Source organism: Scatophagus argus, chromosome 22, assembly GCF_020382885.2.
Source record: "Scatophagus argus isolate fScaArg1 chromosome 22, fScaArg1.pri, whole genome shotgun sequence".
NCBI classification, from domain to species: Eukaryota; Metazoa; Chordata; class Actinopteri; family Scatophagidae; genus Scatophagus; species Scatophagus argus.
Genome location: NC_058514.1, coordinates 16,656 through 33,794, shown reverse-complemented (window position 1 = coordinate 33,794; position 17,139 = coordinate 16,656). Strand labels below are relative to the sequence as shown.

The following is a 17,139-nucleotide window of genomic DNA, read 5'->3' as shown; positions in this document are numbered from 1 at the left end:
AGCCAGAACATGTAATTTAAAAGTTGTTTCAGTTCTGACATTACATTGCTCATGGGGGAATGTTGGGTTCTCTGTATTACAAATTTTAATTAAAGAGTTTGATCTAGACCTGCTCTAATTGGAAAGTGTCATGAGTTAACTCTTGTTGTGAATTAGCGCTATATGAATAAACTGAATTGAACTGAATTAAATTGCTGCTCACTCAAAAGAATATAAAATGATGAATAAAGTGATCCAACTCATGTTGGTAATAGCTTGAGGTTCCAGTTGGGGGCCTTGCTGTGCTCTGTCACTCTATGAAGGTCAGAGCTGTCGTTTAACCTCCTCCTTTCACTTGTTTCCTGTGACGATGGGAAACAAAGTGCTGTAAACATGTAAACACAAATCACAATCTGCCTCCTTTCATACAGACACAGTCATCTCACCCCTGCTCTGCTGTAATCCTTTTTCTCCGGTTCCAGTCACCTGACCTTTTCAGCCCACCTGCACACTTCTTCTGCACCTACTCCTGACCTACAATTCATTCTATCATCAGACATTCTCCAAGCTGTCTCATTCTGTTTGTTCTTTACCAGAATGTTAAGTCATGTTGCAGTCTACATCCTGTCTTTACAGCTTTCTCTCTTTGTCCTGTTGTTCAGGTTTTTCCAGAGATCTGTTGTTCCAGAGCTTATTTTTTTGGACTTTGGATTTTCTGACTGCCCTATTTTTCATGTTGGACTGCATTCATGGTCCTAGTTTTCATCTTTGCCTCCCCCATTATTTATTAAGTCTTTGGTTTTGATGATTAAATCATTGAAAATCTCTGCCTTAGAATTCTGGATTTGAGTCCTCCATTCCTCCACCATTGCATGATGTTAATAATTTGTGCAGTCATACTGTTGTGTTATAGGAGACCCTGATTATTCTGTCACTGTTAGCATTTCAACTAGTTACACTTATTTCTACTGTAAGGTGTGTGTGCAAGTGTTGATTTTACCACTGTACAGTCATGTACTTCATGTATTTCAGAAATCATTCATGTTCATCTTGTACACTGCTAGCAAGCGATTAAATAAATGTATAAATGTAATAAAAGGATGTAGGTGTGTGTTCTACCTGTCCTTCAAGTGTGTGAGTCTGATTTACAACAACAGAAATATAAGCAGAGGTTAAGTAAAAAGTGCAGAGGGAAAAAAGAAACAAATTCAAAATAAAGTTTTTAACTTAAAGCCACTGTTGTTGCCCCACATGTGAGATCACACAGATCAACACGTGTCTGTAGACTTGCTGTTTTGTAATATTTTCTGATTGACTGATCTTCATATAAAGATCCAGCAAGATACCAGCAACATTGGTGGAACCATCCAGAAAACTTGCAAAAAGTATGGAGGACATGACCGGAGTCTGGTAGCTGGTGATCAGAGTGGTAGGCTGGTGACAGAAGAGCTTGGGAAACAGGAGAATTCTTCAGTAGAAATTAATTGCGTTTCATTTTTAGGATCATTTTTACTCTTAACTTTGTGAGCTACACTGTATTTTGTCCTCGTTTGTTTCTTTGATTGCTCATCAGTAGTAAAGCAGCTAATAATGCAGCTCACATTCTTTCTTTGACAGAAAGCCAGATTTTTCCCCACAATGTTTCTATTGGTATTTTGGTTCAGTTAGTTTTGTTCTGTTGGCAGTTGACTGCATGGGGAATAAATCTGAAATTTAAATGTGAGCACATGGTAATCCTGTGGACGTTTGATTTCAGAAAACAATCACCACGAATTGGCTTCTGTCGTTACACCTGCAGGACACTGGTGGTTTATTTATCCGACTCATAGTTATTAATAAAAACCTGTTTAGCTCAAAACTGAATTATTGAATCATTTTAATAGAATTACAAAAACCTGCTGGTTCATGAATGGTAAAACCACCAAAGAAAAAAAACTGAGATAATATTTATGTTCAAAAACATAATCTCTTGTTCTCTCCACACTGAGAGAGATAGACTATTGTCGTTTCACCACTTGGCCAGTTGGCTGTACTTTGTCTCGTTATTGTTGGTTATGAGACCCACAACAGTTGTTTCATCCACAAACTTTATGAAGAAGTTGGAACTGTACTTTGGCGTGCAGTCATCGGTCAGCAGGCGGCTGAGCATACCCTTGTACCCAGTGCGATGTTGCTGGGTGTGTTCTTGCCAACCCAAACTGCCTGTGGTCTTCCAGTGATCGATTTGAAAGTAATCATTGAAGCTGGGTGGAGATAACCTCTTTGGCACTTCAATGCATGTGTGGAGTTGTTTACTTCAAAGTATGCAAAGAAGTAGAAGTAATCCTGTCTTTTGGCTTTTCTGATGCCTCAGTACAGGTTGGCCTTGGCTGTTCCCAGTCCTGCGTCAGGCAGCATTCCAGGACCTCAGAAGCCTCTGGACCTCTCCTGTCATCCATCATCATCAATGCATTTAGTGGCTGTATAGGTAGGATAGGCTGTATCTGTGTCCGTGTATTCCTCAGTTTGGGTATGATGGTTGTAAGTGGCTGTCTGCTTAAATGTGTCCTAATCTGTGGTGGCAAAACAGTCCTAAAGTGCTGAGGAGGCACCTTCTAACCACACTCTTAACTACCTCTGAACTGGTTTGGTGACTTTCCCCCATGATCTGTATGCTGGCATTAGCATGATCTTGAATTTCCCTCAGGATCAATAAAGTATCTATCTATCTATCTGTCTGTTTATCGTAACAGTGATGCAGTCAGAAAGGCTGAGGTGGGGGAGGGGGGATACTTTGTATGCTCCTCTGTGAGTTGTGTAAACCAGGTCCAAGGTATTGTTTCCCTGTGTTGGAAAAATCATTGTGCTGGTGTATATTTGAATACACAGTCTTAAAGTCTGCATGATTGAGATCTCAAGCCAGAGTGAGAAACCCATCTGGATGAGCTGTCTGTTGCTCACTGATGGTCTGTTACAGCACGCTGAGTGCCCCATTCCTGTTGCTAGAGCCGGGAGAGATGTAAACGGTGACCAACAATATGGCTGTAATTTCCCTCTGCAGGTAGAAAGGTCGACACTCGACGATCAATGCAATGTCTGCAGACTACTGTGGCATCATGACTCCATGCATCACAAATGGTAACACAGACTCCGTCACCGTGAGTCTTACCATCCTCAACCAATTCAATTCAGTTCAATTCAATTCAGTTTATTTATATGGCACCAATTCACAACAAAAGTTATCTCACGACACTTTCCAATTAGAGCAGGTCTAGACCAAACTCTTTAATTAAATTGCAGTATAGAGAACCAAACATTCCCCCCTGAGGAAGCACTTGGCGACAGTGGTGAGGAAAAACTGCTTTTTAGAAGGCAGAAACCTCGGAGCAGACCCTGGCTCAAGATGGGCGGCCATCTGCCTTGACCGGTTGGGTTGAGAGAAAGAGAGAGAGAGAGAGAGAAAGATAGATAGACAAGGAGAGAGAGGAAGAGGGGGAGGGGCGTGAGAGAAGGAGCACACAAGCAGAGATGCATAGCAGCAGTAATAATAGTAATAGTAATAAACAGAAGTTTTCAAACTGTAGATAATGATAATGATGAGCATACAGAAGGTAACTATGGTGATTATGATAGCAGTATTAGTAACAATAATAATGGTAGCAGCTGAAGCAGAGTAGTAATAGAATTAAAATAGATTATGACTAAACAGTAGTAATCGCAGTAAGTTTCAAGCAGGACCACAGCAGGAGGTCCAACCACGATCCATGAGAACCTGAGAGACAAGAAAGCACAAGGACTCCAGGGATGAAGATGAGTTTGTGATGTGCATTAATGAGACATAAATGTGTGCAGAAGGAGAGGGAGAGAAAGAAACAACTCAGTGCATCATGGGAGGTCCCCTGGCAGTCTAAGTCTATAGCAGCATAACTAGGGGCCGGCCTAGGCAAGGCCTAACTATAAGCTTCATCAAACAGGAAAGTTTTTAGTCTCACCTGGGAATTCCCACTGCACACTCACAGAAAGATAGACATAGAAAGCTAAAAATAACACTTTAGTCAGTTTGTGTTTTCTTCCTCTCCTTATTTTAAAGGGTGTGGAGTCAGCGAGGCATAACGTCATCATCATCATCAGCGTGGAAACTACCTGCTGAACACAGTCAGGTGTAAATCCTCTGACAGCGCACTCACTGACTCAATCTTTACATTTAAAACCTCTTCTGGTTCTAATGTTGTCTTCACAGTTTTTGTGCAGATTCTAATCTCAGAATAATTAAAGTCCCTTGAAATCACGGCTATTTTTATTCTCTCTCAAGTTCTTAGTTTTGTTTGATATTTAATCATCTTTGTTGGACTATATTGACACAAGCCTGATTACATAAATAAGAACACACACATGAAACCACCAGTCATAGAAATCTGAAAAAAGCAGCAGAATAAAACAGACTGATTCACACCAAAATAAATGAATAAAAGAAACATTCAACCTTTAATATGTTAATCAAAAATTTTTTAACCTTTTCATTATAAATTACAGAAAGTGACATCTGACTGAATGTTTGGGATTGTTGTTCATGACAGGAGCATCTCGGGCAGCTCACGGCTGCCAAACTACCCAGATGTGCTGGATGTGCTATGTGTGATCTGAGGTCCAAAACAAAACAAAGAAAAAAACAAAAAACAAAACAAAACACAGAAACTTAAAATCATTTATCTTCTCTGTAAGATCCAACCAGTGTTTGGCCTGAATTCATGTGAAATACTGTGGTCTTAATTTCATGCTATGAAGTTATATCCAACTGCTGTTTTTATTATTTATTTATTTTTTGTAGATCTGTGTGTTGAGGTAAATCACTAATTTCCTAGATACCACATTTTCTCAAATAAATACTAATCTAAACAAACAAAGATCAGCCTCCAAAGCCAGGGAAAACATGAAGGGTGGATAAACTTCTGGTCCCTGTTGTATGATGTACATGCCAATAGCACATTTAGTACACCATAGTGTACATTTCTACCACTTTAATACAGTTCAACAATTTAATCATGTTGTTCAATAAACTGTTGTTCTGGATTAATAATCTGAAGTATTATCATCCTGTTTCAGTCTCTGGTAGGTGCTAGTGTGTTAATGCCTGAGTCAGCTATAGTTTTTTGTAGCGTATATGTGCCAATAGATGGCAGTAGCTGCATGTGAGATAATATTGGCTGATTGGACTCATGACAACATAGTAACCAGAATAAACTTGAGCAGCATTGCACTAAGATGGAGCTGTGATTTCAAATTCAAAGAGAGTTTTGAAGTACTGCTATGTGGGGGAAAATTCAGAGAAAGCAGTGAAGTACTTTGACATTGACCCAAGAAAAATCAGCTTATGTTATTAGACACGAGCTGATGTTATCTGATGAGCAGAGTAGCTGTGTGTCACCATAAGTGAAAAATTATGAAGAAATAGACTGGAGATCTACTCTTCAGTGAAATATGGTGTTTTAGGGGGCAGCTTCAGTGAAGCATGGCCCAGAAAGACCAAGATCTACTCAGGGTGTTGATCAGGCTTCAAAAGCATTTTGAGGATGGACATCAGTTAGACAGACTGCAGTTTCGTTAGTTTTGGTTTATGGCTACCTGGGACACACTGGACCATAGTGTGATCATTATTTATCAAGGTATGCAGCAACAATGTTAATGTTTAGACTATAGCCTAATTTCTGAGCTTGCAGCTGAATTTGACCATTGTTAGGTACTTGACTGAGTTGTATACCTTTGTCATTTCTACTGATGTTTATATCCACAATAATGTTTCCTCAGTTCTCAGGCTATAATAGAGCAGGATCCAAACTGACACAGTGGTGGAATTTGATTCAGTTACTCTGATCCACTTTAATCCTGTCTGTCACTTGTTTCTTTATTAAAACATACTTTTTAGGAGACACAGTTGCTTATTGAATATAAAATATTAACTTCATAGTTTCTTCTTAGAAACTTCTTAGTTAACTCAAGACAACAAACTACATGTTATACAGTGCAGAAGAATACAGGATGTCACTTTTTTCTGATTTTTGTTGTACAGTGGTAACAGCAGTTTGGAATAAATGTATTGGTTTTAAGCAACTATAGACCAATATCTAATGTTCCATTTCTCTCCAAGATCCTTGAGAGAACAGTCGCCAATCAGCTATGTGACCTTCTATGTAGTAATAGTTTATCTGAGGATGTTCAATCTGGCTTTAGCGCTTATCATAGCACAGAGACAACACTGGTCAAAGTCACAAATTACCTTCTACTGGCATCAGACGAGGGACTTATCTCTGTCCTTGTACTGGTAAAACTTAGTGCTGCATTTGACACCACTGCTCGTATTACACAGATTGGAACACTTAATTGGCATTAAAGGAATTGTATTAAGCTGGTTTCAGTCCTGTTTATCAGATTAATCTCAATCTGTTCATGTTAATGATGCATCATCCATACTCACAAAAGTTATGCACAGTGTTCCCCAAGGTTCTAGCCAATACTATTCACCCTTTATATGCTCCCCATTGGTGATATGATTAGGAAACACTCCATACATTTTTACTGTTCTGCAGATGACACACAATTGTACTTGTCAATGAAACCAGATAAAACAAACCAGCTAGCCAAACTTCAGGCGTGTATTAAAGACATAAAAACCTGCAATTTCCTACTTCCTACTAAACACCTTAGAAACAAATTATCCAATGATATAGCAACTCTAGATGGCTTAGCCTTGGCCTCAAGCTCCACTGTAAGGAATCTAGGAGTTATTTTTGATCAGGACGTGTCATTTAACTTACACATAACACACATTTCAAAGACCGCATTCTTTCACCTCCACAAAATTGCAACAAATTAGGCACATTCTGAGTCAGAAAGATGCAGAAAATTTAGTCCATGCATTTATTACCTCCAGGCTGGATTAATGTAACTCCCTTTTCTCAGGTTGCCCCAATAAGTCTCTAAAGACTCTCCAGCTAATCCAGAACACTGCTGCACGATTACTCACAAAAACCAGAATTAGAGATCATATTTCTCCTGGACTAGTTTCTGTATATTGGCTGCCTGTAAAACCCAGGATGGAGATTTAAAATTCTTCCCCTCAAATATAAAGCCCTGAACGGTCAGGCACCATCCTATCTTAAAGAGTTGATAGTACCCTATTATCCCACCAGAGTTTATGTTACCAAGATGCAGGGTTACTTGTGATTCCTAGAGTCTTCAAAAGTAGATTGGGAACCAGTGCCTTTAGTTATCAAGCTCCTCTACTGTGGAAACAACTTCCGGTTTCAGTCCGAGAAGCAGACACCCTCTCTACATTTAAGAGTAGACTTAAAACCTTCCTTTTTGATGAAGCTTATAGTTAGGCCTTGCCTAGGCCAGCCCCTAGTTATGCTGCTATAGACTTAGACTGCTGGGGATCTCCCATGATGCACTGAGCTTCTCTCTTCCTCTCCCTCCCCTTCTGCACACATTTATATCCCATTAATGCATATCACTAACCCAACTTCTTCCCTGGAGTCCTTGTGCTTTCTTGTCTCTCAGGTTCTCATGGATCGTGGTTGGACCTGCTGCGGTCCTGCTTGAAACCTACTGAGATTACTACTGTTTAGTCATAATCTGTTTTAATTCTATCACTACTCTGTACAGCTACTGCCATCATTATTGTTACTACTATTGTTATCATAATCACTGTAGTACCTTCTGTATATTTCATCATCACTATCTACAGTTCTAGTACTGCTGGTATTATTGCTGCTGCTACACATCTCTGTTTGTGTGCTCTTTCTCTCACTCCTCCCCTCTGGCCGTCCACATTGAAACAGGGTCTGCTCTGAGGTTTCTGCCTTCTAAAAGGCAGTTTTTGTTCTCCACTGTAGCCAAGTGCTTGCTTATGGGGGGATGTTGGGTTCTCTGTATTACTAAATTTAATTAAAGAGTTTGGTCTTGACCTGCTCTGATTGGAAAGTGTCATGAGATAACTTGTTGTGAATTGGCACCATATAAACTAAATTGAAATAAACTGAATTGAATTATTCTTGAACAGGATTAATAAAGACCTCTCTTGTCTTATTTAGTTACTACTCATTAAACAAAACATCATTTCTGAAATCTCTTTATTACTTTGCTGATCATGACAGAGTTTGTTGTTGTTACATTTCAACATTCACCCTCACCTCACAGATAAAAATACAGACAAATTTCCCCTTTAATAATCTTCATCACAATATATTTGTATTCACTGAAATATTCAGTTTGTCTTATATCTATGTACATGTTCATGCTTTCTGCTTCAGTCACAAAAAATATTCAACTGTAAAAACAAATGAAAATAAATCAACACTGGTCTGTAAACACCCTGCACCTTTAAAAACAATAGCATCAAAACACTCATATATCTTAACACATTTATAATTCTGCACATATTTTATGTCTCTGGGCTGCGCTGTGGACTTACTGCTCAGCTTTAGTCACTATCATATCAATAAAAGTTCAAAATAAAAAAAGAAAAAAACCTTCTGAAAATTTACACACCTTGTCCAGCTGAGATTTGAAGTAAGGCTTTGGTTGGAAACCTTTTTCCTGTTGGTGACAATTTACAGGATGAATCTTTAAGTGTTTGAGAGGCTTTTAAAAAACATTTCTGTAGAAAAGATAATAAAATTGTAGACAGTGTGAGGATGTCTGAGACTCAGTTTGATTTTGCTTTATTTCTGACAGCAGAACAGCTTGTGAAAGACATTCCTGAACTCTGCATTAAAGGCTGTGTAGATGATCGGATTGATGGCACTGTTGACGTAACCGAGCCATGTTACCACAGAGATGAGGGTTGGGCCAATGTCGCAAGACTGACACAACACCTTGGTGACATGGACAACAAAGAAAGGTGTCCAACAGGCCAGAAACACACCTGAAGACAAAGAAGACAGAGGGACAGGCACTCATATTTAAACCGTCAAATCTCACACTCGAAGAAGAACTGCCTTTATGTGAGTAAAATCAATTTAGTATGAATTAACTTTCCTTTTGACATCAACAGTTATAAAGTGTGTTCTTCGATGCCAGTGAGAAATGGTTGCATTCATATAATGGCTACTTTTTGTATTTTGTACTGAGATTTTGCCACTCATTCACACACACTCATGCCGATGAAGGTGAGCTGCCACACGAGGTGAGAGCTGAACCACTAGTGATCAGTGAGCTGGCCAAGTTACACAATCATGTCCACCCATTTCTTACAAACAATGAACAACACGTATGTTTTAAGAGATATGTAGAAACACATTGATTACAATGATATTAAAACATATTAAACAAGGAGACATTTCTTAGTGAAATACTGACTACCAACACACTCTATTAGTTTTCCTGTGTTATTGTCTCCTCATATTAAATCATTAAACTGGCTTTCGTGTCTGAAATGAGAGTTTGCCTTCACATATTTTCAGACAACACAAAAGTATTAATACGAGATGGAAAATTGGTTAATCAAGTTGTCAGTGTAGTTTGAACTATTACTGCAACACAGACATAAAGATGAGTAAATGTTTCTGTGCACATTTTCACACAGAGGTTGTAGGTCAGCTCAACCCTACATCTGTGCTTTTGTTCTTATTGAACATAAGATGCCTTTTTACCTGGATGGTTGTTAGAGTCTCCTTCAAGTGTTTTACCCACTGACCTAATACTTCTGCTTCTCTGAATGGATAATCTAGTGAGCTTTTGATTGGATAGCTGACCTGGTATGTTAGCGGACCTTAACTGTTTTAAATGTTTATTCAGTGTTTGTGAAAATGATCATGTCTTCAAGCAGATGAAACAGTCCTGTGGCCACATCTAAGTTACAGTCCTTCTTCAAGTTTTCAGATATCTCTGTAGATCCAACTTGAACTGAATGATAAGACGGTGTTTTAAATAACTTGAGAGAAATCCTCAGTGAGAAAGACAAGTTTGTGTCAGCATTAATATGGCTCTGGTGTGTAGCTGCTGCTGAGACTGTGAACTGGTTTCCACGGAGATGCTTAGATTGAGACAGTTTCTATTTTTGCTGAGAAGATCACAGCTCCTCTCTGTTACAGTAAAACATGAAAAACAGAACAAACGTCCAGCTGAGAGAGAAGAAAATCTCACTTAACAGAAATTAAAAACTGCATAGTTTGTCATCAGTGTGGAGTCACCTCCTGGAGAGACACATTTATCATGTTCTCCTGTCAAATTCTGTCATATTTATTAACAATGGCAGATGTGTATTTATAATAACTGATGCATAACATTCATGTTTCTGTATTAACGTGAAATGAAATGATAATTTCATTGATGATGAAATGATAACCTTTGTGGCGCACAAAACCCCTTATGCATTCACAGAAATTGTGCTGATATGATTAGGTCACGTAAACATGCAAGCTGTACCGCACAATTTGTAATTATTGCTTAGATCTAATTTGTTCGTTTGGCTGGTCACATTACTTTTTGAATGATGCAAAATCAGATCTCAGTTTGACCTATAGTCACAATACTGAACTGACCTGCAGGCAGAAAAGAACAACAACAAGGATGTCACAGGCAGCAGGCTGTCATAAAACATGACACTACTGATAACACCTGTATGTGGATGCGGAGTTGGAACAAGAAGAGTTGTGACTATGACCTGAAAGCCTTCATAATAGACAAAGAAAGTTCGTCAAAATGTCAGGTTGTCTAGGACTACTTTTAATGACATCTGTTATTAGCTCTCCACAAGACTCTTGTGGTAAGACTTACAGGTTGCATGAATTGAGATGACTGTTCAATGTGAGACCACAGCGCAAAAATCAGATCAGAGGTCTGATTTAGGACCACAAATGAAAGTGGTCCATTGAAAAGAAATATCATATTCCAGGTGATATGTGCTGTTCACACCATCATGAAGTCACATATGAACAAAAATTTTGGCTTTGGGTCACGTATGCCTTAGTTGATTAATGTCATGCCTGGTGTTTTTTGTTATGCTTTGTCGTTTGATTTCTGTCCATGTGCCATGTTCCATGTTTGTCTTGTGCTTCCATGTATTATGTTAAAGGTTTTTGTCATGTCCTGTTTTATTTTGAAAAGTGTCACTTCCCCTGTGTGTCCTGTTTTCTTGTAGCTTTGCTTTGGTTTTGCTGATTGCTTTCTCCCTCCTGATGTGTGTCACCTGTGTCTCGTTGTCATGTCTATTTAGTCCTTGTCTTCCCAGTCACCTTTGTCAGAGCGTTTGCATTTTTCCTCTATGTCATGCCAGGTTTCCCTAGCCTTGTTTAGTTTTACCATGCCATGCCTTATTGTTGCCCAGGAGTTTTTGCCACAGTAAGTGTGTGTTTTTGAGTTGGTTTTTTGTTATCATTAATTAAAGACTATTGTTTTTGGACCTCCACCACGCCTGCCTGCTCCTTTTGACTCTGCATCGGGGTTCAGTAAATTTCTGCGTCAGCGACGCCTACCCAATCTTGACAATTAATCAATTTGTCCGTTGACACAAAATGAATCAGCAGCAATTTTGTCAATCGATGAAATGTATTTGTTGGTTCTGTACGTTTTTATAACTTGATAAAACATTTGAAGATAAAACCGATGGACATTTTTCATTGACATTTTATAGGGATATATAGAATTATTAATTAATCAATCTATAAAATTATAAACAGATTTATTTCTGATTAAAAACAAAAAAAATCTTATGCTGTAGTTTTATCCTGTCAGTTCATGTTTTAAGACTGTCAAGACATGGACAGGAGCTCAACAAGTCCAAATGTAAAAAAGCAAACAAGTTCTTCTTCATGTAGAACCTAACCTAACCCTTCCTTCTTGGACCAAGTTCTCCACCTCTCCTGTTCACGTCTTCAGATATTTTGCAAAATTTAGATGATAGAAGCTTCAGCTGGATCACCTGATTTCTTTTAGATTTCTAATTTCTGAAGAAGCAGTGTTTGCATGTGAGTGACATAGAAATTATTTTATTTTAAATTTAAATAATGATTTAATGGCTGTTTGATGTTAGTTTTATCTTTTTGTTCAGTTTTGTAAGTTTTGCTTTTGTCTGTTGGGTTTTTGCCTTTGCTATCAGTATTCACAGGACATCACAAGAACAATGAACCACTCTCACAGGACAATCTGTTATAATGGCAGGTTGAATGAATGAATCAATACTCACCGACGACAACTGGCAGGACCTTCATGGCTTTCCGTTCCCTCCCACTGACTCTGCTGCTCTTACTGTTTCTTCTTCCTCTCTTTGTCTTCATCAGGCCGTTCTCTCTCTTGCTGCCTCCCTCCGTCCTCTCTGTGGGTTCACCATCTGACAGGCTATCCACCTGCGTTGTCATCTGGTCGCTCTCGGCCACAACTGCTGTCCCGTACATCTGCTCCTCAGTCACTGGTGTTGCACAGGGTGTCATCATGGACACAGTGGATGGTGAGGTGGGACTGAGACTGGCCGGAGTAGCGTACACAACTTTAACTTGACTCCTGGTCGTTGTGGCTTTAGCTCGCTGTAAAGGCGAGCTGAGATGTAAAGAGAGAGCTTGATGACCATCTTCACCAGTGTGAGGTCGACTGCGACTGCTCCATCGCCGCAGGCCTTGAATCATCCAATAATACAAGAAGAGCATGACAGGGCAAGGCACAAAGAAAGAGCAGATGGACGAGTACACCACAAACCGGTCATCCTCCAGTTTGCAAATGTTGGGATTGCGACCTGGCACCTGGTTCAGACCAAAAATGACAGGACTTGCCACACCCAGAGACAGCACCCAGGTAGCAGTGATAAGAGCCAGCTGACGGACACTGAACTGGTTCCTGTTGTACTTCAGTGGCACCACCACAGCGATGTACCTGAAATAAATCACAGACAGGTACAATGTCAAACAGGACATTCAGATGGGCTTATATTAACATCTTAATTCTCTTGGTTTTTGTTGGGGGGGTTGTTTGGTGAGAACAAGGAAGGCACTACAGACAGATAAAATCTCCTTTCTCTAAGAGCCTCCAACAAACCAGACTGAGTCTTAGGGAGGAAACAGATGATGTAACGATGCCTGATTTTATGTCTACTAATGTCTACTAAAAAGGCCTATACTGTGTACATACAACAATATCCCTTCTGTAATGTGTGACTCTGGTGGGACCCAAAGGAAAATGAAAAATGACAGAACAGACAAGATGAAATCATGAAAACTCCTCTTATTCTGCACTGGTCATTGTGTTTAATATTAGATGGTATTTTTGTTGGTAGTTTTTTCCCCCCTTTGTCAAGTAAATAACCCTGCAGAAGTTAAATAGCTGAAATCAGTTAGTCAAAGTCTAAGTAAACTTTATTGTCAGTTATGCTATATATACAGGACTTACAGCAGAATGACATTACTTTTTTCTCAGGCCCATGGTAAGGTAAATAACACAACTGCACAATCAGAAAAAAAGCGCAAGACAGGTTTAAATATATTTAGAGACAGAGAGAGGGTTAGGGTTAGGATTAACCCTACACCTAATCATATCAGTAAAAAGTTATTAATTATGCAGTAGGAATGCTAATTTAAATATATGACAAATATATCTGACACTATCCTCATCTCTCTTATTGTTACACTTAAATTAATGCTTAGATAGTCAAAATGTAGCACTGAAAACTGATTCAGACCCACATACGACCTCCACAGACACAGAGGCAGATGTGCTTGACAGGCAGACTCACCTGTCCACGCTGATGGCACACAGGTTGAGGATGGAAGCGGTACACAGCATGACATCCATAGTCATCAGTGCATCACACATGTGGGTGCTGAATGTCCAGATACCACCCAGAAACTAGACACAACACAAACAAACAGGCCAAATGAGCTAAATTATTGTTTTCGTTTTACAAAGTGCCCTCACTACACATACTTGTATCAGTCTTCACAAACATTTCAGAATAGATGCAGAGCTGCCAAAAGCTCCTCACTTTCTAAACTGAGACCACTTTTCAGGAGAAAACTGGTACTAATCCACACTGAAACACAATCATCCTCAGTTCATAGTTCATAGATGTAAACTCCTCAGTCCCCACAAGCACAGACGCCCTCTCTGACCTCAGACAACATATAGAGTGGACCTAATATCCTCACCAACTACCAAACAATTGTTGTTGTTTCAAAATGTCCTGGCGTCAGTTTGCAGGTCTAAACTCACCATAGGGTTTAGGGTCAGGGTAACATTGACATCAGAGTGAGCAGTTTTCTAACTTGTCCACACTTTCAATTGTGTCCTCAACATGCCGTTCTAATGTTGTGTCTGTCCTCTCCTATGAGTAGAAGTATGGCAGGGTAACTCTTGAACATGTCCTCACTCTGTGGTATCAGTTCATGATGGCACTCATCAACACTGACCTCAGAGTAGATGTAGAGTGGCAGCACCAGCACCGCCAGCAGCAGGTCAGCCACTGCCAGGCTGATGATGAAGTAGTTGGTGGCAGTTTTCAGGGAGCGCTCAGTGAGCACGCTCAGACACACCAGGATGTTCCCCAGGACAATGGCCAAGATTAGGGGGATGCCGAGGACCAGGGCCAGGTAGTTGTGGTCCTTGAGGGCTGTCTCACTTGGAGGGCTGCCAGGTGTCACATTATCCATAATGGAGGCCATGAACACAGCTGCTGGGCTGCACTCAACATCTGGACACAAAACAGTTGACTGTCAGGGTGTTTACTGTATTTCATAGATTTGGGCAGGTTATTTATAATGTATGTTGGTCTCACCTTGCTGTCACCTGTCCTAGGTGATTGCTCAGTGCTGTGTCTGCTTTCCTGTTAGCGGTTTGACTGCAGACTGAGTTTGTGTTTGTCAGATTTTTGTCTTCATTCATCATCATGAGGTCTGCTGATTGTTGTTCCTCAGGTTGCTGTAAATAAAACTGGGAAATTTAGTCTATCCCCCATACACTACATGTGGATTAATCCACCACTGAAAAAAGTCCCCCAAAAAAGCACAATTTGCTCATGCATAATCTACGGTGAGCAAGTGTTGAAGAAAATTACTGAATCTTCTTCAAATAAAACTATGTATTTGTGAGCCACTTTTAATAATTTTCATGGAACTTTGTTCAGATGGTCACACTCTGCTCAGGAGTCATTATAACTTTGCAATATTAAACTAGATGATAATGTATTTATATTAAGTTGAATGCAATTTCAATTAAGTGTAATCTCCTTAGGTAGCCACTTTTAGCAGTTATAACTGGAACTTAAACATAACTTATCACTGATAACATCGGATTTGTGCAGAGCAGTGAAGAGACTGTAACCTCCATCACATTAATACGTGAAACAAACAGAAATGTCATAATTTCATCATGTTTCCCACATGGTCTGACATAGTTTGACCTTTGATTGGAGCTCATTTAATAACAAAGATAAGTCCTTTTCTCCTGTTATGTTTTAATGGCACCAGCTGCACAGGGAGCTCCACCAGCTGTATAAGATAATCCTTTAATTAATTTATATCTTGATGAATTAACTCCTAATAATACTAACATACACTAACATGCTGACCCTAAACCTAACATGCATGAAACATGCAGTAACATGCATTTTCTTCAGCCGTTTTCTCAAAATTTGCATTACATTTGGATGGAAATCTACCTGCTGTGGGAGTTTTTTGTAACTGATATAAATCCAGACACAACATGGCTGCTGATCTTTGATAGAAAAGCTCTAAGTCTACATGGGGCGATTATCAATAGGTAGATCCAACAGAGTTACAGCACACTGGACAAAGGAGCTGTTGGAAATTTGTTGTTGAGGATGATGGATCAGCATCTGCCACAACTGCCATGTTGTTTCTGATAAATGAATGTATTTGACCTTCAGGTTTCAGACGTGAGTGAGGACTTATAAAATTGTAATCACATTTGAGTTGTTGTCTGGATATTAACAACAAACTGACTGATGTCATGTTTCTGTTTTAAATTTGTGCTGACCATGCTGCTCTCTTATTTTGGTGGTAGGAAGACGAGCTGGTTGTATTAAATGTCAGCAGTATTGTTTGTTGAAGTGTCTTCTCCGAATCAGATCACAGAGCTGCTCTCATCCTTTGATGACATTACTATAACACCCAGAGACCAAGACGTATACACACACAATACACATGACCTGATTTAAAATATACACAAAGTCTACCTTAACACCTTCAGTGACCATCATACCCAGAAAAATGAGGAGCAGCTAATACAAACGCAACAAATACGCAACACATTTTCATCTAATGCTATCACCAGGTGAGCATTTGATCTGTTTTCTACACTTTGCTTTATGGCCAAATACCCTGAGAATGAAAGACATTTACATTATCTCCTGTCCTTTGTATTTATTGGTGGTAGAGCTCATATTAGGATGCTAACACAGCCATGGTTAACATTAGACCTGTTAAATATAATCATGTTAGCATCATTATTGTGAATGTGTTAACATGTCCATGTTAACAGCATGACTCACAGAGCTCCTGACACCACAGCAGACTTTTTGTGTGTTTGTGTGTTGTTTAATGATACCTGGAGAGGAGTACAAACACCATAAATAGACATACAAACAATATGCACAACAAAGTACAAAACATATCCCCAAAGAGGTAACAAAGCAACACATTTGTTCTGTTAGAAATGTGTTTTTCAATGGAAACATAACAACAAAAGTAAAAAGAAAACATTTGTTGAGTTACTGAATCAAAGCTGAAGTTTGAGATCAGAGTGTGATCTGTGACTCATTTACCAGTTTTAGATCCACGACAGCAGGAGGCGAATCAGCTGCTAATGTTGGTGAGATAGTACAGAATAGCTTTAATTCGATAATTTTGTCAGTAGACAGTTTTTCCCTGCATTCAGTGAAGATGATATAAATACAATGATTTTGAAAATAAATTATCAATGTAAAACGCTATGAAAACTAAATCACTACAAGTGAGCCAGTATGAACTTGATCTGTGAGCCATAAGGACCCCCCTCATAGTTCAGCATGTGAACCACAGATTCATCACAAAGTGTAGCCATAGGTGTGAAATAATACTAATACTACTAGTAATAATAAGATGATGATGATGATGATGAAAAATAATTCAAATGCCAGCTGGTCTAGAGTTTCAATTTAGTTAATTAATTTCTTTAACTTTGTTGTTCCCTCTGGTTTTG

General features: G+C 39.2%; 1 protein-coding gene across 1 annotated transcript; it reads right to left on the bottom strand.

Moving 5' to 3' along the window:
- Positions 1-8,266: 8,266 nt before the first annotated feature.
- Positions 8,267-16,481, bottom strand: drd4-rs (dopamine receptor D4 related sequence). The gene is made up of 5 exons (XM_046379463.1): positions 14,717-16,481; positions 14,352-14,632; positions 13,679-13,791; positions 12,143-12,822; positions 8,267-8,881 (listed from the first exon to the last, which is right to left on the bottom strand). The coding sequence occupies exons 2-5, from the start codon at positions 14,601-14,603 to the stop codon at positions 8,679-8,681; spliced, it is 1,248 nt and encodes a 415-aa protein (XP_046235419.1). The 5' UTR covers positions 14,604-14,632; positions 14,717-16,481; the 3' UTR covers positions 8,267-8,678.
- Between the last annotated feature and the right edge of the window lie 658 nt (positions 16,482-17,139).

Coding starts and splice junctions, on each gene's coding strand:
- drd4-rs (XM_046379463.1), bottom strand. CDS start 14,603: ATGGCCTCCATTATGGATAATGTGACACCTGGCAGCCCTCCAAGTGAG. Junction 13,792..14,351: donor CACTCTACATCTACTCTGAG/GTCAGTGTTGAT, acceptor TGTTGTGTCTAG/TTTCTGGGTGGTATCTGGAC. Junction 12,823..13,678: donor TGTGCCATCAGCGTGGACAG/GTGAGTCTGCCT, acceptor GATTTATTTCAG/GTACATCGCTGTGGTGGTGC.